Source organism: Natator depressus, chromosome 13 (assembly GCF_965152275.1).
Source record: "Natator depressus isolate rNatDep1 chromosome 13, rNatDep2.hap1, whole genome shotgun sequence".
Taxonomy (NCBI): Eukaryota; Metazoa; Chordata; order Testudines; family Cheloniidae; genus Natator; species Natator depressus.
Window position 1 is genome coordinate 37,385,136 of NC_134246.1, and position 23,163 is coordinate 37,408,298.

General features: G+C 63.2%; 2 protein-coding genes across 2 annotated transcripts; both read left to right on the plus strand.

The window, feature by feature from the left end:
- The first annotated feature begins 1,378 nt into the window (after nt 1–1,378).
- On the plus strand, nt 1,379–18,202 carry LOC141997113 (alpha-1B-glycoprotein-like). Its single transcript, XM_074969418.1, has 13 exons — nt 1,379–1,394; nt 1,491–1,556; nt 2,966–3,277; nt 4,642–4,938; nt 9,368–9,664; nt 11,354–11,932; nt 13,124–13,453; nt 13,782–13,883; nt 14,597–14,615; nt 14,925–14,972; nt 16,820–16,848; nt 17,311–17,486; nt 18,095–18,202. Exons 1-13 carry the CDS (start codon nt 1,379–1,381, stop codon nt 18,200–18,202), a joined length of 2,379 nt encoding a protein of 792 aa, XP_074825519.1.
- Nucleotides 18,203–19,235: 1,033 nt separating this feature from the next.
- CIDEB (cell death inducing DFFA like effector b) lies at nt 19,236–22,627 on the plus strand. The gene is made up of 5 exons (XM_074969925.1): nt 19,236–19,398; nt 19,868–20,012; nt 20,703–20,852; nt 21,818–22,008; nt 22,389–22,627. Exons 1-5 carry the CDS (start codon nt 19,358–19,360, stop codon nt 22,525–22,527), a joined length of 666 nt encoding a protein of 221 aa, XP_074826026.1. The 5' UTR covers nt 19,236–19,357; the 3' UTR covers nt 22,528–22,627.
- Nucleotides 22,628–23,163: the final 536 nt, after the last annotated feature.

Consider the following 23,163-nt stretch of genomic DNA (forward strand, 5'->3'; position numbering starts at 1 on the left):
AGCCTTTCTTCTGATGCACATTTGGTTCAAGCAGAGGCTGGGCGGTGGTCGTTCGTGTGTCAGACAGGCTGGGAACTGCGCCCCGGTTCCCCAAGAACACAGAGCTGCTAGGTAACACCTTCTGCACCCCTCCTTCGGCACCTGTTTGATTCCCTCTTGAGTCTGTTCTTTCTCCCCTGTTCACCTTCTGCTTCCCTCCTTCGGCCCCTGTCTCATTCCCTCTCTCCCTCCGTCAGCTCTCCGCACCTCGGATGCCTGGGTTCCTCAGAGATTAAGAGGACCGGAGCCTGTTTTCAGCATGTTCAATTCCACACAGGCAGACTCTGGATGGTGCCCCTCACACCCACCTGGGTCCCCCTCCCCAGGGCTTTTCCCTGCTCCCCAAAGGCAGTGGCCCCTTCCTTGAGCTCATGGGGGCTGGCACCCCCTTCTGCAGTTGGTTATTCTCCACTGGGTGAGGCCCTGCCTCAGTTTCCCCATTGCCCTGCAACACAGTCTGTGCTGCTGTGCAGGGAGCTGCAGCATGGAGCCTAAGTGCGTTGTTTGATGGGGAGTTTCCTAGAGCAACAGGCCCCGTCAGGCCAGGCGCTGCCCAGACCCCGGCCAATATCAGGGCCCCCGTTGTGCCAGGTGCTGCACAGACACAGATCAGGGCCCCCCTTGTGAATACACACACTGAAACTGATAAAAATTGTGTCAGTTTCACACAGCAGCTCTGGAGGCCCTGCCAGGCACCTGGCTCTTCCCCCAGAGCTCCCGGGCTCCAGGGCCGGCTGGTTCCCCGGCAGGCAGCGGGAAGGCCTGGCCTGGCAGGGCTGCCCCACATCTGCGGGCCTGGGAGCCCAGGATCCCCTGCAGCCTGCCAGGAGCCCGGCCTGCGACCCCCTGACAGGCTGTCGAACCTGAGACTTTCCCAGGACCAGTTCTTGTGGGACCAGAACCCAGGTGTCCTGATGTCCAGCCCCAGCCCCATCCACCGACACTCGTCTGTGTCCAGCCCTGGCCCCTTCTGCTGACCCTCCTCCGTGTCCAGCCCCAGCCCATCCACCAACCTTCCTCCATATCCAGCCCCAGCCCCTTCCGCCGACCCTCCTCCATGTCCAGCCTCTGTCCATCCACCGACCTTCTTCCATATCCAGCCCCGGACCATCCGCCGACCCTCCTCCGTGTCCAGCCCCAGCCCATCCACTGACCCTCCTCCGTATCCAGCCTCTGCCCATCCACCGACCTTCTTCCATATCCAGCCCCAGACCATCCGCCGACCCTCCGTGTCCAGCCCCGGCCCCATCCGCCAGCCCGCCTCCATGTCCAGCCCCAGCCCCATTCACTGAATCAATCAATCTTTCTTTCTTTCCCCTCCTCCCCATAACATACCGGGATGGACTGTAAATCCGGTATCCAGAGTCCTATGCCCCACACCCCTCGATCCTGCCCCTTATTACCCATCCCACCCCAGAGCTCTCACCCCCCTCTTGTCTATTCTCTTACAGCCTGGCTGCAGATCATCCCCCGGCTGGTGTCATCCGAGGGGACCGAGGAACCCAGTTCATCACCTGGTCTGTGCATGGGGGTCTGTGGGTGTCATTGTTGGACTGGCTGGCTCGGAGGGGGGGGAGGGGAACAGGGCATGGGGCCTTTCCCCTTTAGGGGGTGTCATGGAGTCCACGGGCGATGCTCTGGAACTGCTCCCTATGAAGCCAGTCAGGACTCTGGGGAAGTCTCCTCTCTGGGAGCAGACTGTCAGCAGGACACACAGCACACACAGCTTCCACCTTCCTGGGTCTGACCTTGGAGCATTCAGCCTCCTCTGCCCCTCCGTGCGCTTCCCACAGCCAGTCCGCCCAGGCGGGGTCCTGGGGGGGCCAGAGGGTCCTGCCCCCCAACTCCGCAGTCAGACGTGACTCTCACCCAGCCAGTAAAACAGAAGGTTTATTAGACGACAGGAACATGGTCTAACACAGAGCTTGTAGGTGCAGAGAACAGGACCCCTCAGCTGGGTCCATTTTGTGGGGCAGTGAGCCAGAGAACCACGTCTGCCCTTCACTCCATGTCTCCAGCCCCTCCTCCCCTGGGCTTTGTCCCTTTCCCAGGCCAGGAGGTCACCGGATTCCTTTGTTCTCCAACCCTTTTGCTCTCCCCTTGCAGGGGGGAAGGGCCCAGGCCATCAGCTGCCAGGGAACAGGGTGTCGGCCATTCTCTGTGTCCAGACCCCTGCACACACCTGCCCTCTAGGGCTCTGCAAGGATCACACACCGTGACCCCACCACCTAGATACTTAAGAACTGCACAGGGGAAACTGAGGCACCCACACACTATTCAGAGGAAACATTAAGAGCAGTCCCGCTTCGTCACATCGAGCACCAGCTCCAATATGACCCCATGGGGGGAACTGGCTGGCTGGGGGGGTGCCATCTCTTGTCCCCTCCCCCCATTTCTCGTGTCTCTCTCTCGAGCTGTCTCTTCTGACCACAACCCCTGACTCGGCTCCTTCTCTGGGACTCCCAGGTCGTGGGGTGGGGTGGGGTGCGGTGGAGTGGGGAGGGGGGGAGGGGGGCTGGGGCCCTCCCAGCAGAGCCAGGCCCGGGATGAGCAGACTCTCTCCTGGGGATGCTGGACACAGACAGACCCTGGGGGTCTCACCATCCCCCAGCCAGCAAACGGCTGGGACCCCTGTCCTGGGGGAGCCGTACCAGGACTGCAGGCTGTGGCACTAACTGGGTGGCGGCCTCTCGCCATTGGACCTGGCATCACCCACAGGCCGTGAGTTCAAGGCCCATCCGGGAGGAAGGATCCCCTAGGAGCAGGGTGGGGGGCCAGGGCAGAGAGCTCAGACAGTGGGTGGAGATCCGAGGTGATCCTGCCAGCTGGACTTGAGGTGTCTGCCTTGGATTTACCTCCACCCACACCCGCTCTGTGCCCACAGATCTAACCCCACATGCCAGGCCCCCCCACCCCCACCCCCCAGACTCCTCTGTTTCTGAGGAAACCTTACGGCCAACTCTGCGGCTGCACCCGCCAGGTCCCTGGTACCTGACAGGATCCTCCATCACCCTGACGTGCTTGGCCCCCCTGCAGGCCAGGCGGCTGGGATTCTGCTTCTTCTATCATATAATGTCCGTGTGTGATCTAAGGGCCACCCCTCAGGCCTCCCGCAGATACCAGATCCCACAGCTCGGCCTGGAGCACGCCAGCACCTACACCTGCAAGTACTGGGCAGAGAAGGACGGCCAAGAGAGCCCATCCCCCGAGAGCCGCCCTGTCTCCATCACAGTGACCCGTGACGCCCCGTTCTCCTGGCATGTGGGGTGTGGGGACTGGGAGGTCTCTGCTCGGGTCTCTCATGCCCACAAGCACCACCTGGTGCCCTAGATAAATGGTGGGGCTGCAGATGACAGACACCCCCCAAAACCCTCCCTTCCACCCTAGCCCCAGTGGCAGCAGGCAGTAATGCAGCCACATCCCCACCAGGACCCCCCAGTGGCAGCAGAAGGTATTGCAGGCCACAGCCCCTCCAGGGTCCCCCCAGTGGCAGCAGGCCGTACTGCAGCTCCCGGACATAGCGGGATATGTCGGGGTGGTGAGGGATGATCTCTTCTGTGAGTTACCTGCCGTGTGCTGTCTCCTAGGCTAGGGGAGCGCAGCGGGCAGGGAAATGTGGCTGGTTTTTATCAGTTTTCAGGATCTCACCAGCCCCTTTTTCCCTCCCCCAACTCTCTCCCCCGCTGCCTCTGTTCCAGACCCCCTGCCGCCCCCCACACTCTCTCTGGGCTCCCAGGACCCTGTGTACTACCAGGGGGAGCATGTTAGCCTCACCTGCTCAGCTCCCAGTGGCGAGGCAGTGACGGGATACAGATTCTACAGGAGAAGAGGGGGCCAGACCCCGGAGGAGCTCCAATCTCCCCCCGGAGCATCCCGGCTGGAGCTCAGGGCCGAGACGGGGAACCAGGGGCCCTACACCTGCCAGTACTGGAGAAAGGAGTCTGGGCAGAAGATCCCATCCATGGAGAGTAACAAGGTCTATATAACGGTGCAGGGTGAGTGCCCTTTGGCCGGGTATATAAAGGGCTGTTTGTAACCCTTGCCCAGGGGAGATAGGGCTGGCGGGGCTGATCCAAGGGGAAGGAAGAGAGGGGGCCAGACCGGCTGAGCAAGGCTGATCTGGATTATGGTGGGGCCCAGTGATTATACCAGAAGGTGCCTCACGCTGGTCTTAGACCTGGGAACTGGGGCCTGGGTCCCACAGCCTGGGCCCCACAGCCTGCCCCAATGATCCCCAGGTTCCAAGGTCTCCCCCACAATTCACTTCTGAGCAACATTCAGCCCCCACCAGCTATTGCTCTCCACCAGCCCCTTAGCTCTGCATCCTGCTGCCCCCCAGCATGGCTGGCGCTCACAGCCCAGTGGGATGCTGCATCCCAAGTGCAGTGACTGAGTGCTTATGTCAGGTACACGTGGGGGGCCGGGTGTGAAGGGGGTTACGGGACAGTCAGTTGGAGGCACAGGGGGTGGGGGGGCCAGACTCACTGTGGGAGGGGGCAGCTCCCTCAATGGGGGGGGCATTGGCTCTTCAGCTAGGTATTTCTCACTCCGAACTCTTCCTCATTTCCCCTCCCCCTGTCATCTCCTCTCTCCCTATCTCAGCCCCCCTGGTAGCCCCCACACTCTCCCTGCACCCCCCACACCCGTTCTATCTCCATGGGGAGCGTGTGACCCTCAGGTGCTCAGCTCCAGGGGGCAAGAGGCTGCAAGGATACAGGTTCTACGGGGAACAGGAGAGGCTGATCCATGAAGAGGTCCCCGCCCCAGATGGGGGTGCCAGGCTGGAGATCGTGGCCGAGATGGGGAAAGCCGGGGTGTATACCTGTGCATACTGGACCCTGCGATCTGGGAGACATATCCTGTCAGAAGGAAGCCGGCTAGTGTCCCTGTCAGTGCAAGGTGAGGCCTCTTTCCCTGGGGGGGATGTAATGGGATATGGGGGGGATCCTCTCCCCTGGGGTCTCTCCCCACCTCCCTAGCCCTGGATCCCCCCATTCCCTACAAACTTCACCCCCAACTAGCCACCTGGCTCCCTCTGCCCCCCATATGCATGGCAAGGTGTCCCCCTTTCCCCAAGGCAGCAGCCCCCCCAGCAGGAGCCACTTTCTCTGCTGGACCCTCTCTTTGTGCTTCCCTTCCTGGCAGAAGTGCTGCCTAGTGGTTAGACTGGGATCTGCTCCACTCTCGGCTGCATCACATCCCCCCCACCCCCCAGAATCGGGACAACGCCCCAATCTCCCATGTCCAGTGCTGAGAGCTCTGAGGCTGGACGCTGAGGGAGAGGGATTGTTCCTCTCTCTTTCAGCCCCCCCGGCAGCCCCGTCCCTCTCCCTGAGCCCCCTGCACCCCGTGTACCTCCCCAGGGAGTCCGTCATGCTCACATGCTCCACTCCGCGGGGGATGCTGGTGGCTGCCGGATTCCGGTTCTCCAGGCATGGGGGACGGAGGATATCATCCGGAGGCAGCGATGCCCAAGCCCTGAGCATCACAAGGCTGGAGGACTCCGGATTGTACACCTGTGCATACTGGATACGCCCGTCTGGGCGGGAGATCCAGTCCCCGGACAGTCGCCTCGTCTCCATCACTGTAACAGAGGAGCTCCATGTCCCACTCCGACTCCTGGGACATGTGTTATGGGGAGATCCCCTTTCCAGCAGGGGCCAGTTCCTCCAGCTCCTGGGAGGGATATTGACCCAGTGATCCAAAACTGAGCTGAGTTGGGGGTAGGAGCTCTGGGCCGGGAGTCAGAAGGGTCCCCGCATCTGCACAGGGAGCTCCCCAAACTAGTCTCTGGGGGACTAGAGCAGATGCCCTCAGAAACCCACCAGGCTGGATCAAAACGTGGCCAGGGATGGAGAAGCCCCTGCGCCCCTCGATCAAACCGCAGCCCTAAAACCTGCACCTTGGTTCCACCCTAAACACGTGCCCCTTCGACCTCTCTTCCAGCCCCCCCACCGGCTCCCACGCTCTGGCTGGACCCCCCGAACAGCGTGTATCTCCCAGGGGAACGGGTCAACCTTGGCTGCTCGGCTCCCGGGGCCCAGGAAGTGACAGGCTACAGATTCTACAAGCGACAGCCAGAGCAGGGCCCTGAGGAGCTGCCAGCATCCCGGGGGGGACCCCGGTGGGAGATCCTGGCTGCGGTGGGGGACGAAGGACTGTACACCTGCCGGTACTGGAGCAGGGGGCCCGGACGAGAGCTCCCCTCGGGGCTCAGCCAGCCCATCGCCATACGCGTGACGGGTGAGGCTCTCCTGCTGGGTGCCATCGGGGAGAGCGGGTGGTACCCAGGGTCTGCATGGGTCCCCCCTCGTGAGCTCTCCGTCTGTCCTTCCATCAGGCCATGGCTGATCCCCACAAATCAGAGGTGGGGCTGTAGCACCAGAGACCCCCCGTGAGCCACAGCCCTTCCTTCTCCCCCCGGCTCCGACGTGACAGGGTGGGCACCCAGCTCTCGCGAGCCCCCCCCCGTGGTTGGGTGTGTCTGTGCCCTTTCAGTTCTGGTAACCCCTTTCGGTGGCTCTCAGGAGGTGTTTTCAGCCACCCAGCCCTATGGCCACGTCATGCACACGGTCTGCATGTTTACCAGAACAGATCCCTTCCGGGGTCCACCGTCCACCAGGGCCTGTCTCCGTACCCGTCTGGTCGTGTCTCTCTAGCCCTCCCTGGGCTCAGTCTTTAAGTAGTCCCAGCCCTGGTATGGGGCTGTAGCCCCAGGGCTTCCTCCCTGGAGACACGATCTTCCTGCGGCCCTCCCCAGGCTCATTCCCCACTCAGTCCCCGCAGCCAGACAGGAGCTCCTTCTAGGGTTGCCAACTTTCTAATCGCATAAAACCGAAAACCCCTGCCCCACCCCCCGCCCCGCCCATTCTCCTAGGCCCCACCCCCTGTTCGCTCCATCCCCCCCTCCCTCTGTCACTCGCTCTCCCCTACCCTCACTCACTTTCACCAGGCTGGGGTGGGAGTTGGGGTGCAGGAGGGAGGTGAGGGCTCGGGCTGGGGGTCTGGGCTCTGGGGCGGAGACAGGAATGAGGGGTTTGGGGGGCAGGAGGGGGCTCAGGGCTGGCGAGCAGGAGGGGGTGAGGGCTCGGGCTGGGGGTCTGGGCTCTGGGGTGGAGACAGGGATGAGAGGTTTGGGGTGCAGGAGGAGGCTCAGGGCTGGGGCAGGGGTACAGGAGGGGGTTTGGGGTCCCAGCGACAATTACCGTGGCTCCCAGGAAGCAGCCGCCAGGTCCCCGCAGCCCCTCGGCATATGAGCGGCCAGGGAGGCTCCATGTGCTGCCACACGCCCACAGGCACCACCCCCACAGCTCCCATTGGTCATGATTCCCGGCCAATGGGAGCTGCAGAGCCGGCATTCGGGTCGGTGGCAGCGCATGGAGCCTCCCTGATCCAAAACTGAGCCGGGGTGGGGGTGGGAGCTCTGGGCCGGGAGTCAGAAGGGTCCCCGCATCTGCACAGGGAGCTCCCCAAACTAGTCTCTGGGGGACTAGAGCAGATGCCCTCAGAAACCCACCAGGCTGGATCAAAACGTGGCCAGGGATGGAGAAGCCCCTGCGCCCCTCGATCAAACCGCAGCCCTAAAACCTGCACCTTGGTTCCACCCTAAACACGTGCCCCTTCGACCTCTCTTCCAGCCCCCCCACCGGCTCCCACGCTCTGGCTGGACCCCCCGAACAGCGTGTATCTCCCAGGGGAACGGGTCAACCTTGGCTGCTCGGCTCCCGGGGCCCAGGAAGTGACAGGCTACAGATTCTACAAGCGACAGCCAGAGCAGGGCCCTGAGGAGCTGCCAGCATCCCGGGGGGGACCCCGGTGGGAGATCCTGGCTGCGGTGGGGGACGAAGGACTGTACACCTGCCGGTACTGGAGCAGGGGGCCCGGACGAGAGCTCCCCTCGGGGCTCAGCCAGCCCATCGCCATACGCGTGACGGGTGAGGCTCTCCTGCTGGGTGCCATCGGGGAGAGCGGGTGGTACCCAGGGTCTGCATGGGTCCCCCCTCGTGAGCTCTCCGTCTGTCCTTCCATCAGGCCATGGCTGATCCCCACAAATCAGAGGTGGGGCTGTAGCACCAGAGACCCCCCGTGAGCCACAGCCCTTCCTTCTCCCCCCGGCTCCGACGTGACAGGGTGGGCACCCAGCTCTCGCGAGCCCCCCCCCGTGGTTGGGTGTGTCTGTGCCCTTTCAGTTCTGGTAACCCCTTTCGGTGGCTCTCAGGAGGTGTTTTCAGCCACCCAGCCCTATGGCCACGTCATGCACACGGTCTGCATGTTTACCAGAACAGATCCCTTCCGGGGTCCACCGTCCACCAGGGCCTGTCTCCGTACCCGTCTGGTCGTGTCTCTCTAGCCCTCCCTGGGCTCAGTCTTTAAGTAGTCCCAGCCCTGGTATGGGGCTGTAGCCCCAGGGCTTCCTCCCTGGAGACACGATCTTCCTGCGGCCCTCCCCAGGCTCATTCCCCACTCAGTCCCCGCAGCCAGACAGGAGCTCCTTCTAGGGTTGCCAACTTTCTAATCGCATAAAACCGAAAACCCCTGCCCCACCCCCCGCCCCGCCCATTCTCCTAGGCCCCACCCCCTGTTCGCTCCATCCCCCCCTCCCTCTGTCACTCGCTCTCCCCTACCCTCACTCACTTTCACCAGGCTGGGGTGGGAGTTGGGGTGCAGGAGGGAGGTGAGGGCTCGGGCTGGGGGTCTGGGCTCTGGGGCGGAGACAGGAATGAGGGGTTTGGGGGGCAGGAGGGGGCTCAGGGCTGGCGAGCAGGAGGGGGTGAGGGCTCGGGCTGGGGGTCTGGGCTCTGGGGTGGAGACAGGGATGAGAGGTTTGGGGTGCAGGAGGAGGCTCAGGGCTGGGGCAGGGGTACAGGAGGGGGTTTGGGGTCCCAGCGACAATTACCGTGGCTCCCAGGAAGCAGCCGCCAGGTCCCCGCAGCCCCTCGGCATATGAGCGGCCAGGGAGGCTCCATGTGCTGCCACACGCCCACAGGCACCACCCCCACAGCTCCCATTGGTCATGATTCCCGGCCAATGGGAGCTGCAGAGCCGGCATTCGGGTCGGTGGCAGCGCATGGAGCCTCCCTGATCCAAAACTGAGCCGGGGTGGGGGTGGGAGCTCTGGGCCGGGAGTCAGAAGGGTCCCCGCATCTGCACAGGGAGCTCCCCAAACTAGTCTCTGGGGGACTAGAGCAGATGCCCTCAGAAACCCACCAGGCTGGATCAAAACGTGGCCAGGGATGGAGAAGCCCCTGCGCCCCTCGATCAAACCGCAGCCCTAAAACCTGCACCTTGGTTCCACCCTAAACACGTGCCCCTTCGACCTCTCTTCCAGCCCCCCCACCGGCTCCCACGCTCTGGCTGGACCCCCCGAACAGCGTGTATCTCCCAGGGGAACGGGTCAACCTTGGCTGCTCGGCTCCCGGGGCCCAGGAAGTGACAGGCTACAGATTCTACAAGCGACAGCCAGAGCAGGGCCCTGAGGAGCTGCCAGCATCCCGGGGGGGACCCCGGTGGGAGATCCTGGCTGCGGTGGGGGACGAAGGACCGTACACCTGCCGGTACTGGAGCAGGGGGCCCGGACGAGAGCTCCCCTCGGGGCTCAGCCAGCCCATCGCCATACGCGTGACGGGTGAGGCTCTCCTGCTGGGTGCCATCGGGGAGAGCGGGTGGTACCCAGGGTCTGCATGGGTCCCCCCTCGTGAGCTCTCCGTCTGTCCTTCCATCAGGCCATGGCTGATCCCCACAAATCAGAGGTGGGGCTGTAGCACCAGAGACCCCCCGTGAGCCACAGCCCTTCCTTCTCCCCCCGGCTCCGACGTGACAGGGTGGGCACCCAGCTCTCGCGAGCCCCCCCCCGTGGTTGGGTGTGTCTGTGCCCTTTCAGTTCTGGTAACCCCTTTCGGTGGCTCTCAGGAGGTGTTTTCAGCCACCCAGCCCTATGGCCACGTCATGCACACGGTCTGCATGTTTACCAGAACAGATCCCTTCCGGGGTCCACCGTCCACCAGGGCCTGTCTCCGTACCCGTCTGGTCGTGTCTCTCTAGCCCTCCCTGGGCTCAGTCTTTAAGTAGTCCCAGCCCTGGTATGGGGCTGTAGCCCCAGGGCTTCCTCCCTGGAGACACGATCTTCCTGCGGCCCTCCCCAGGCTCATTCCCCACTCAGTCCCCGCAGCCAGACAGGAGCTCCTTCTAGGGTTGCCAACTTTCTAATCGCATAAAACCGAAAACCCCTGCCCCACCCCCCGCCCCGCCCATTCTCCTAGGCCCCACCCCCTGTTCGCTCCATCCCCCCCTCCCTCTGTCACTCGCTCTCCCCTACCCTCACTCACTTTCACCAGGCTGGGGTGGGAGTTGGGGTGCAGGAGGGAGGTGAGGGCTCGGGCTGGGGGTCTGGGCTCTGGGGCGGAGACAGGGATGAGGGGTTTGGGGGGCAGGAGGGGGCTCTGGGCTGGCGAGCAGGAGGGGGTGAGGGCTTGGGCTGGGGGTCTGGGCTCCGCACCCCAACTCCTATCACCCCTGCACCCCATGGCCGCTGCACACCTGTGTCCCTGCACGCCGTCCCCCTGCGCCCCATATCCCATATCCCTGCACCTCTGTGCCCTGTGCCCCATCCCCCCTGCACCTCATCTCCCATCACCTCTACACCCCATCCTCCATACCCCAACACCAGTCACCCTTGCACCCCATCCCCCGGTATCCCTGCACCTGTTGCCCTGTGCCCCCTGGGTCCCTGCACCCCATCCCTGGCTCCCCTGCACCCCATCCCCCTGCACCCCTTAACACTGAACCCCAGAGAGGCTGGGATGAACCGCCCCCCCTGCTGAGCTCCACCGAGCCAGGTCTGGGGGGAAGGTGACCCCATTGGGCTCCCAGGGGCTGGCTGAGCTCAGCTGGAAGCCTGACTCCTGTTCTGGGCACCAATGTTGGGAGACGCGGATCCCGGCTGGAGCTGGGATAGGGAAGGGCTGGTGGGGCACCCAGGGGCACGGAGAGCCGGTCCCAGCAGAGGGGACTGGGGGAGCTGGGCTGGTTCACCCCAATCGCTGGTCCAGCGAGTTCTGATGATGCTGTAACCATGGGGGGGGGGGGCGAGCGATGGCGGCCAAAGGAGGCAAGAGAACAAAGGGGACGAGATGAGCCGGGCTGGGCTCGCTGGAGGCCGGCCATGGGGAGAAGGTTTCTGACCATTGAGGGTGGGATGCCCTAGACCGGCCTCCAGTAGGAGCAAGCAGGGCAAAGACCCACTGTCCTCAGCTCCCCCCTGGGCTGCTCAGAGCCTGGGGCAGGAGGCCGAGATTGAGGTACATTTTCCCCTCAGATCCCCCCAGGAAGCCCTCGGTGTCCCTGTCTCCGGACTATCTGGCCTATGTGGCTGGAGAACGGGTGGAAATTAACTGCTTGGCTCCCCCCGGTGCCTCCCCGGTGGAGTACGGGCTCTACAAGAATGGGGAGCCGGTAGGATCCCTGCTGGGAGACGCTGGGACTTGGCTGACGGATCTTCAAGTCAATGGCACCAGAAACGCCACCCGCTCCTTCTCCTGCACCTACACGGAGCTGATCCAGGGGAGGGCAGTGCCCTCCTATGCCAGCGACCCCGTCTCCGTCTCCGTGTTCCTGGCGCTGGCCTCCCCGTCCCTCCGGCTCATCCCGTCCCTGCCACTCTACATGACGGGGGAGACGGTGTCAGCCGAGTGCATCATCCCCAATGGGACCTATGTCCCCTCGGCCCACTGGGTGCGGCGAGACGGGGAGCCCCTTCCAGAACCGCCAGAGCCCCAGCTCCCCCTGAACGTCACCCCCAGCGACAGCGGGACCTACCGGTGTGGGTACAGCACAGAGCTCCACGGGCGCCACCTCCGCTCACCGCCCAGCAACCCGGTGCCACTGAGCGTGACTGGTACGGACCCCCACAGCACCCGTTCTACCTTATACTCAGCCCTCCCCTGCCCCGCTGCCTTACTGCCCATGATACAGTACAGCCACCCCTCCTCCGCCTCCACCTTCTGCTGCCCCCTGGTGCCCATTATACAGTACAGCCACCCCTTCCCCGCCCCCACCCTCTGCTGCCCCCTGGTGCCCATTATACAGTATAGCCGCCCCTTCCCCACCCCCACCCTCTGCTGCTCCCTAGTGCCCATTACACAGTACAGCCGCCCCTTCCCCGCCCCCACCCTCTGCTGCCCCCTAGTGCCCATGATACAGTACAGCCGCCCCTTCCCCGCCCCCACCCTCTGCTGCCCCCTAGTGCCCATGATACAGTACAGCCGCTCCTTCCCCGCCCCCACCCTCTGCTGCCCCCTGGTGCCCATTATACAGTACAGCCGCCCCTTCCCCGCCCCCACCCTCTGCTGCCCCCTGGTGCCCATTATACAGTACAGCCGCCCCTTCCCCGCCCCCGCCCCCACCCTCTGCTGCCCCCTGGTGCCCATTACACAGTACAGCCGCCCCTTCCCCGCCCCCACCCTCTGCTGCCCCCTAGTGCCCATGATACAGTACAGCTGCCCCTTCCCCGTCCCCACCCTCTGCTGCCCCCGGTGCCCATTATACAGTATAGCCGCCCCTTCCCCGCCCCCACCCTCTGCTGCCCCCAGTGCCCATTATACAGTACAGCCGCCCCTCCCCCGCCTCCACCCTCTGCTGCCCCCAGTGCCCATGATACAGTATAGCCGCCCCTCCCCCTCTGGCACCCCCACCCTCTGCTGCCCCCTAGTGCCCATGATACAGTACAGCCGCCCCTTCCCCACCCCCACCCCCACCCTCTGCTGCCCCCTGGTGCCCATGATACAGTACAGCCGCCCCTTCCCCACCCCCACCCTCTGCTGCCCCCCGTGCCCATTATACAGTACAGCTGCCCCTCCCCCTCCGCCACCCCCACCCTCTGCTGCCCCCTAGTGCCCATTATACAGTATAGCCGCCCCTTCCCCACCCCACCCTCTGCTGCCCCCTAATGCCCATTATACAGTATAGCCACCCCTTCCCCACCCCCCCCCCGCTGCCCCCCGTCCCCATTATACAGTATAGCTGCCCCTTTCCCACATTCAGCACTGTGGTTTCTCTGTTAACCTCTCCCCTGTCCTGCTTCCCTCAGATCCCCCTCCCCAGCCAGAGCTGAGCATGGGTCCCCCGTCCGGAGTCGTGAGCGAAGGGCTCCCCCTGCTCATCACCTGCATGGCCCCCGGAAACACCAGCGAGAGGAGGTTTCACTTCTACAAGGACGGAGCTGAGATCGTCCCTGGGGACACAGGGTCTGAGATCAGCACCACAGAGCCCAGCACCGGCTCCATGAATTTCTCTGTGCTCAGCATCCCACGGGCCGGTCCCAATAACGCTGGGGAATTCAGCTGCGGGTATGAGGCGAACATGGGCGGGAGGTGGATCCCATCCCCCAGGAGCCAGGCTGTGAACATCACCGTGACAAGTGAGGCCTGTAATCACACCCCGCAATAACCCCTGGACCCCAACACCTGCTACCCCTCAGGGAGACCCTGGAGCCAAGATACTGCATATGTTAGCGGGGGGGCGACAGAACCACATGCGGCCCCAAGGGTGCCGTACCTGAGCCTGACACCAGGTGGCAGCATTTCACCACGGGCGGTACCAAGAGCATCTGGCAGGCAAAAAATCCCTCCTTAAAGGGGAGGGCCCAGATTGTCCCCTGCCCTAGCTGGGGTCTGGAGCAGTTAGTGGGTCCCCAGACGCTGCCCCCCCTTGTTCCTGGCTGTTAACTCATCCCCTCCTTTTACCAGCCTGGTCTCTGCCCATCCCCGTGGTGGCTGGGAGCGGTGGGGCTGCCACGGCTCTGGCTCTGCTGCTGCTGCTCGTCTGCCTCTGCAGGAAGAAGAAGGCAGGTGCGTGAGGCGTAGGGTGGCGAATGGGACCCAGGCGTCCGGGACGGCAGCACAGGGCGTTCACCCCTAGGGGGCACCGCAGCTCTCCATGCCTGTGGGGGAATGGGACCCAGGCGTCCGGGATGGCAGCACAGGGCGTTCACCCCTAGGGCGCACCGCAGCTCTCCATGCCTGTGGGGGAATGGGACCCAGGCGTCCAGGACGGCAGTGGTCTCACCTTGGGGGCGCCTTCAGCGCTCTCAGCCCCCACAAGGAGTGACGTGGGATAGCAAGAGCCAGTTGCAAAGGACTGTGGGTATCTGGCTAGAGCAGGACCACCATGCAAGGAATCATGGATATTTGGGTACCACAGGACTCTGGTGCAAAGGACTGTGGGTAACTTGGCACAGCAGACTCCTGATGCAAAGGATTGTGAGTGATTTGGCTTTGGGGGAGGGAATCCCAGGATGGGGCTGAGACCCAGCCAACTTCAGGTGGGGGCAGGATGGGGGAATGGGACCCAGGCATCCAAGAAGCAGGACAGTCACCTGACCCCTGGGGGAGCCATTCACCTCCCAGACCCGGGGGTGGAGAAACTGGGAGGGGGGATGGGACCCAGGCATCCGGGATGGCAGGGTGCTCCCCCTTAGGGAGCACTGCAGCTGGGGACAGATGGGGACGAGAGACTCTGTGGAATCTGGCTTTAATTCAGTCTCTTTCCCTTCCTTCTCCAGCTACCCGCCGGCTCTCCACGTAAGTTCCTCCGGGTCCCCAGGCCCCTCTGGGGGGCTGGGAGCCATTTGTCCCTGGAAGGGCAAATCTGTTCCAACAGGTCCCTCCATCCCCTGAGATAGAACTCAGAAGTCCTGGCTCCCCCCCCCCCCGCCCCATAGGGCAAAATTCTCCAATTCCCCCCTATTCTCTCCTCCTGTGCCTCGCAGCCCCCTGATGGTCACAGTGGGAATTGCAGCCACCACCCCCTGCACCCAGCTAATCCCAGCAGTGCCCCCCCTCCAGGCCAAGCTCCATATTGACCCCCACACACCCCCATTTCCCTTCCAGGTCCTACTGGAAAAGCCAGGAGCTGCGCCGGTCAAGGATAATGAGACAGTATGTAAGGGTCACACAGCCTGGATGGGAGCTGGGTGTTGAACTCAAGTGATAGGGGCTCCGGTCCATGGATCCAGGTGGCTGGGGGTTCACTCTATGGGGGTACATGGCCCATAGAAAATAAAAGGGGGTATTTCTGTGGCTGGGACACTGTGAATGATAAGTGGGGGCTGGGTCCCATGTGGGGCATTGGATCTGGGGCGGGTTTTGTTCAATATCTTCATAAATGATCTGGAGGATGGTGTGGATTGCACCCTCAGCAAGTTTGCAGATCACACTAAACTGAGGGCAGAGGTAGATATGCTGGAGGGTAGGGATAGGATACAGAGGGCCCTAGACAAATTAGAGGATTGGGCCAAAAGAAATCTGATGAGGATCAACAAGGACAAGTGCAGAGTCCTGCACTTAGGACGGAAGAATCCCATGCACCGCTACAGACTAGGGACCGAATGGCTCGGCAGCAGTTCTGCAGAAAAGGACCTAGGGGTTACAGTGGACGAGAAGCTGGATATGAGTCAACAGTGTGCCCTTGTTGCCAAGAAGGCCAATGGCATTTTGGGATGTATAAGTAGGGGCATAGCCAGCAGATCGAGGGATGTGATCGTTCCCCTCTATTCGACACTGAGGTGAGGCCTCATCTGGAGTACGGTGTCCAGTTTTGGGCCCCACACGACAAGAAGGATGTGGAAAAATTGGAAAACGTCCAGTGGAGGGCAACAAAAATGATTAGGGGACTGGAACATGTGGGATAGCTCAGTGGTTTGAGCATTGGCCTGCTAAACCCAGGGTTGTGAGTTAAATTTTTGATGGGGCCATTTAGGACTCTAGGGCAAAAATTGGGGACTCGTCCTGCTTTGAGCAGGGGGTTGGACTAGATGACCTCCTGAGGTCCCCTCCAACCCTGATATTCTATGATTCTATGACTGATGTGGAGAGGCTGAGGGAACTGGGATTGTTTAATCTGCGGAAGAGAAGAATGAGGGGGGATTTGATAGCTGCTTTCAACTACCTGAAAGGTTCCAAAGAGGATGGATCTAGACTGTTCTCAGTGGTGGCAGGTGACGAACAAGGAGTAATGGTCTCAAGTTGCAGTGGGGGAGGTCTAGGTGGGATATTAGGAAACCCTATTTCACTAGGAGGGTGGTAAAGCACTGGACTGGGTTCCCTAGGGAGGTGGTGGAATCTCCTTCCTTAGAAGTTTTTAAGGTCAGGCTTGACAGAGCCCTGGCTGGGATGATTTAGTTGGGGATCGGTCCTGCTCTGAGCAGAGGGTTGGGACCTCCTGAGGTCCCTTCCAACCCTGAGATTCTAGGATTCTGTGGCTACAGACACCCAGGGGCTGATCTCAGTGGGGAACATCAAGGGGAGCAGGGATCATTTGGAGGGTGGGGGAGACCGGGGTGGATCTCAGGGGAAGATGGGGGGCAGGGAAACCAGGCTGGGGCAAAAGGGGGTCAAATAATGCACAGGACAAGAGGGAGGTTGGGGGGGAATCGGGGGGAGGATAAGGAAAAGAGAACGAAGGAGGGAACTGGAGTGTGACCAGAGGGAACGAGAGAAGGGAATGGAGCGAAGACAGGAGAAATCGATGGAGGAAATAGAGAGGAAAAGGAGAAGAGGAGGAAAAGGGGGAGGGAGGCAGGAGAGAGAATGAAGGAGACGGAGGAGGACAAAGAGGATGAATGGCTAGGAAAGGAGGAGAGAAGAGAAAGTAGTGACCCAGAATCCTTTGCAGCAGCATGGGGCATTGGGGGTCGTATGGGCTGACCTGTCCCCACCCCCATAGAGGACAGGGGCCCCCAGCAGCCTCCCGCCCCACTACTGACCCTCCGCTTCTGCCTTCGCAGGTCGACCGACATCTCCGGAGTCAATATATGTGAGTAACGACTGCCCCACCCCCACTGAGGGCAGCCCCCTCACCTCTGGGCCTGGTGCCAGGGCCTCGGGTGCCCGTCCCAGCATCGATTGGCACGGTGGGGGAGGGAGGGAGGCACCGCCAGCCTCTCCTTTAAGAGGGGAATTTCTGACAGCCACACCCTGGCTTCAGTGGGATATGATGTTGCCACCTAGAGGTGAAATGTGAGAACTGCACCCAGAGGGGGGAACATGGTGTCACATCCATGGGGAGACCCCAGGGTAAGGGGGGACCAAGCTGGCTGGGCCAAGGGACCGATATGGGGGGGAGGGGAGAGACAGGGCCAAGAGGCCGAGCCATGGGGCAGAGACAGAGCTGAGGGGCTGATATGGGGAAGCTGATATGGGGAAGCAGACATGGGCCCAAGGGGGAGATATGGGGGTGGGCAGGGGGGAGCTCACTCTGATCCCCCCTTGTGGTTAGGTTTCCAGCAGACGACCAAGGGGGGCTGGCCCCAGGCAGCGTCCCAGGACTGGGGGCTGCTCCCCAAGCTCCCAGCGGAGGGGCCCAGGCCGGGGCGAGCGGCTGGGTGGGCAGCGCCCCTTAAAGGCCAGAAGGAGGAAGACGACGCAGACTCCGGGGCTGAGTTTGAATTCCCAGTAAGGACCACCCCCCACCACCCCCCCACTCCCCAGCACCCCTCTCCTCAGCCCTGCTCCCTGCCCCATGGCATCCCCTGTCCAGCCCCGCACTCCCTGCCCGATGGCACACCCCTGCTCAGTGCCCCACACTCAGCCTGCTCACCACCACACAGCGCCCCCTGCCCACTGCCCCACCTCCAGCCATGCTCTCTGCCCCACAGCACCCCCCTGTCCAGCCCCCCACACCGCTCCCCACCACACAGCACTCCCTGCCCAGCCCCCACCACAGAGCGACCCCTGCCCAGGGCCCAACCCCCCACCCTACTCCCCATCTCATGGTGCCCCATGCCCAGCCCCCCAACCCCTACCCCTCTCCCCATCCCACAATGCCCCTGGCCAGTCCCCACTCCCACCCCATAGCACTCCCTGCTCAGGCTCCCACCCTGTCCCGCTCCCTGCCCTGCGGCACCCTCTGCCCAGACTGCCCAGTGCCCCACCCCCACCCCGCTCCCTGCCCCATTCCCCACCCCCTGGTGCCCCCTGCCCAGCCCCCCACCCCTGCCTCCCCCCACCCCACAGCACCCCCTGGCTGCCATAACAGATCCACCTTCTCTCCACCCTTCCAGGACATCGATCCAACGTACACGCAACTCACGTTCTCCTGCTCCACCTTCCGCCAGGGCCAGGGGCTCTCGGCCTCCCTGGAGCACGTGTGCAGCACCCCTGACCTGTGACCATGGCACCCCCCAGCCCCGACCCCTGCCACTGGGGATCGCTCTCCAGCAACCTTCCTTCTGCACCCCACCGGCTGCAAGGGGCCTAGAGGTTACAGCAGCTGGGGGCCAGGACTCCTGGGTTCTATCCCCGGCTCTGCAAGGGGAGTGGGGTCTAGTGATTAGAGCAGGGGGGGCGCTGGGAGTCAGGACTCCTGGGTTCTATTCCCAGCTCAGGGAGTGGGGTCTAGTGGTTAGAGCAGGGCAGGTGGCAGGGCCAGGACTCCTGGGTTCTATTCCCAGCTTGGGGAGAGGGATCTAGTGGGGGGGGGGGGGAGGGGAGACATCTGAACTGTTGGGGTCTCTTCATCCACCAAAGGGGGCATAACTGGGTTGTTATCCCCACCCCCTGCCTTTCCTGGGGGAGCCGTTCATACCCCACAGGCCCCTTGTAACTGAGAAAGGAGCCCAGAGATCCAACGATGGTTCGGGAGCAGACTAAACGGCTACGCCACCAGCTGCCCCGGAAGCCGGCCTGGGGGGCCACTAATAAAAGTGTCTTTGCAATTTGATCTGGTTCCTTCCGCAGCTCAATGAAGGATGGGGGGGGCAGCGCACGGGGCACACCCAGCCCGTCCCGGCACTGGGGGATAGAGCTGCCTGCTTGCACTCCAGAGAGCAGGGGGTTAGGGCTGGGAGCCAGGATGCCTGGGTTGCATCCCTAGATTGGGGAGGGAAGCTGGGTCTAGTGGTTAGAGTGGCAGGGACTGGGAGGACTGGATGCCAGGACTCCTGGGTTCTCTCCCTGGCTCTGGGAGGGGAGTGGGGGCTGGTGGTTAAAGGGGGGGCGGGTCTGGGAGCCAGGACGCCCCTGTTCCATCCCCAGCTGTGCCTCAGTTTCTCCCCTTACAGCACAAGGGGGAGCTGTGGGGTCTAACACATCACTGGTGGTGGTGACCTCACTTCCTGTCCCAGTACCCACCTCCCTCCCCGCCCTGCCCTGGGGGACCTTGGAGTTTGCCCCCCTCCCCGCTATGTGTCACCCTCCCCACTCCCCGCCTCTGAGCTGTGGAGTCCAGAGTCCAGGCTGGCTGGCGGCGGATGGACGGGGGAGCCTAACGCCAGACAGACGCCCTGACCCCTAGGACAAGGACCCCCCCAAACCCTGCTAACGCCATGGACTACATCAGCGCCCTGGCCCCCTCCTCCCTGCTGCAGTGAGTGGGCTCAGACCCCCCAAACTAGAGGGCCCCCACGGAGGGCTCCTCCCCCACGACATAGGGTGTCAACTCCCCCTACCCCAAGGAATGGGCCATTCCACTCTGACACCCCCCATTCCATGATTTGGTGTGTCCCCGCCTGACTCACCCCCACAGAAGCAGCCCCCCCCCCAGCAAGGGAATGGTTTCTCCCCCCTCCCTCCATGGGGGTGAGCTCTTGCCTCCTGCCCCCCCCCCCCAAGGAGAATGGTTTCTAGCACCCCAAGAGGTAGCCTGTGCCCCCCAGGGATGGTACCCCAGAACAGGACATTGGACCCCCCCACCCCCTCCATATCCCACCAATAGGACAGTGGGCCCCCCACCCCCTCAACCATGACAATTGTCTGCCCCACCCCAAGCACCCCCCTCACCCCACATGTGTCCCCCCCCCAGGACAGTGCCCCCCACTCACCCCCTCATCCCCCAGGTCGGTGTCCAGCGCTGGCTCGGAGCTGACCCGTCGGGTCTTGGCCCCCCGTGCCCCCCCCCAGCGCCCCTTCCGCGTCTGTGACCACCGGCGCGGGGGCCGCACAGGGCTGATGGCCGGGACCCTGCAGGAGCTGCTGGCCAAGGTGAGCCCCCCCCATGCTCCCCCTAGTACCCGACTACTTCCCTCCCTCTCCCCCCCCGACCTCCCCATACTCCCTCCACTCCCAACTCCCCCACCCTGCCACCCCGACCTGCCATATTACCCCCACTAATACCCCCTGCTTCCCCTCCCCCAACTATCCCACACTGCTACCCCTGACCGCCTTGCTCCCCCAGACCCTCACCACTCCCCCTGACCCCACCTGACTCCTTGTTACCCCAACTCCCCCACCCTGCTACCCCCAGACCTCCTCACTCCCCTCACTACCCCGACCCCCACTCGCTCACCCCCAGCCCCCCCATACTCCCCCCACCCCACTCCCCCAGCCCCCCCATACCACCCCCCAGGCCCACCCTGCTGCACCTCACCCAGCCCTGCCCCACTGTCCCCCAACAGCCAGCCTGCTCCTCCTCCTGCCCCCCCCCCACTCAGCAACCTGCAGGACCTGGTGGCCAAGCTGAGCCACCCCCACCTCTCTGCTCCCCTCCCCCCACCTGCTCCCCCCTACAGCTCCTTGCTCCCCCATCCCCTGCTCCCCACACTGATTCCTCACTGCTCCCCCACCCCCTTTCCTGCTCCCCCATCCACCAGCTGCTCCCGTGCCCTACACCCCTCATTGCTTCCCCCCCCCGCACTCAGGGTGCCCCCCCTCACCGCTCTGCCCCCCCCACAGGCGATGGAGGCACTGCTGGTGGCAGGGCTGGCGGGGCTGGTGCTGGAGGAGGACGGGACGGCAGTGGAGAGCGAGGCCTTTTTCCAGGCGCTGCCCCCCGACACGGCCCTGATGCTGCTGGGCCCCGGGCAGAGCTGGAGCCCCCCGCGGGTGAGTGAGCCCCACCCCGCCCTCCAGCCCCTGCAGGGGAGACCCCATAAGCCCCCACACATGCCCTGGTCCCCCATCCCCCTACAGGGGAGATGCTCAACACACCAACCCAGTATGTACCCTAAGGAGACACCCCCCCACATACACCTCCAGGGGAGACCCCCATGTGCCCTGGCCCACACACACACAGAGACCCACCTACCCATCCTGCCCCCCATACAGCTCTGCAGGGGAACCCCCAATTCACCCTCTCCACAGAGAGACCCCCCCATACAGCACACACAGGAGAGACACCCCCCTCCCAAAGTGAGAGAGATCCCCCACATCCCTACAAAGAGAAACTCCCTATGCACATATACACCCCCAGGAGACCCCCCCCAGGCCCTCCTCCACCCCATGAGAGAGAGACGCATCACACCTGCCAAAGATGATACCCCACCCATAGGACACCTGAGCCCCCCCACCCACAATGCCCCTCCCCAAGATCCTCCCCATATACCCCCAAGCCCTAGATACAGCACCCCAGGGATACCCAACCCCATAGCGCACCCATCTTGCCTCCACAGGTGAGACACCCCCCACATGAGATCCTCCCTAGCCCAGGATCCTGCCCCAGGGGCAGCAAAGGGGGATGGGCACTGCTCATCCCCCTGGGGCAGGGGAGCCCCACAGAGGCAGGTGGACAAAGTGGGGGAGGGATTCTGGGAATGGAGTGGACTTTGGGGGGGGAAGTGAAGGGGCATGCCCAGAGCTGGAGGGGGGACTCTGACATCACTACCCCAAGGGGTGTGGCCAGAACTCAGGGGGTGACATCACTACAGCTCAGGGGTGGAGCTAATGGAAGTGGCCCACCCAGGGTGCAGGGAGTGCTGACATCACTAGCCCCACCCCCACAGTACCAGTGGCTGGCCGGGAGTTGGGGGGCCGCTGGGGTCCCCTCGCCCCCTGACCCCGCTGTGCCACAGGGAGGGGCCCAGGCCTACAGGTGGAGGCGGGAGCGGCCGCGCCAGGGGCAGGACATCGCCCGCATCACCTTCGACGTCTACAAGCTGGGTCCCCGCGACCTCTTCGGGAGCCTCAACGTGAAGGCCACGTTCTACGGGCTCTACTCCATGAGCTGCGACTTCAAGTGCCTGGGCCCCAAGAAGGTGCTGAGGTGGGTGAGAGCCCCCCCTCCAGCCCGATCTCCCCAGCACCCCCCACTGGCAGGGACCCCGCCCTGCTCCCCCTGCACTCCCCACTGGCAGGGCACCTGCCCCTCCTCCCTGATCCCTCCCCCGCAAGCAGGCACCCCATCCCACAGCAGCCCCCCCACAAACAGGGCCCCCTTGCCTCTGCCCCCCCCAAACCCTCTGCTGGCAGGGCAGGCCACCCACCCCACCCCACCCCACTCCACTCCCCACAGCGCCTCCCGCCCTGTGAGGTCGCTCCCCATTCCCACCCCAGGACATCCCCCATTGGGCAAGGCAGGGGTGCACAAATTTGGAGCCCCCACCCCAGGCAGCACCACCTCTCACCCCCTTCTCCCCCCGGCAGGGAGGTGTTGCGAGTGGCCTCGGCCGTGATGCAGGGAATGGGGCAGCTGCTGCTGGGAGCCTCCAGTTACATCCGGCGCCTCCTGGAGGGGGTGGAGACCTGGCACCAGCCCGCCCGGCTCAGCCACTATGAAGACTGAGGAATGGGCCCGGCCCCATCCCTACCCCGTCCCGGTGAACTCAGTGCACCCGCGGAACTGCTGTTATTACAATAAAAAGGCGATTTTAGTCCATTTCTAGTCCCCCTCTCTTTCCAGGCATCAACAGGAACCGGAGAGGGGGCAGCTAAGGGGATAGGAGCGTTACCATGGGGCTAAGGGGGCTTTCTCGGGCATGAGAGTCCCCCTGCTGGCTAACCGCCCCCACACACACTGAACACGCAACAGAGCATGTAGGGAAAGAGACCTTTCTAGAAAATCAGGGCTGTACCCCCCTCCGCGCAGTTGGGAGCAGATAAGAGGGAGAAAGGGAGTCCAGAGCAGCCCCTAGTGGGGGTGAGTCCTCCAGGATCTCTATGGTTCAGAACAAATGGTGGGTAGGGGCAAGGACCCCAACACAAAACACCCCCCACCCAGTCAGTCCTCCAATCTCTCTATGGTTAGGCACCAACAGGGACATAAAAATTCCACAGCACCCACTCTGGCATTCAGTTCTCCAGGATCTCTATGGTTAGGAGTCAACAGGGACATAAAGAAGCCTACAGCATCCCCTCTGGTCTTCAGTCCTCCAGACCCTCTGGTCAGAAGCAGATGAGAGCATAACACCCCCACACAGCA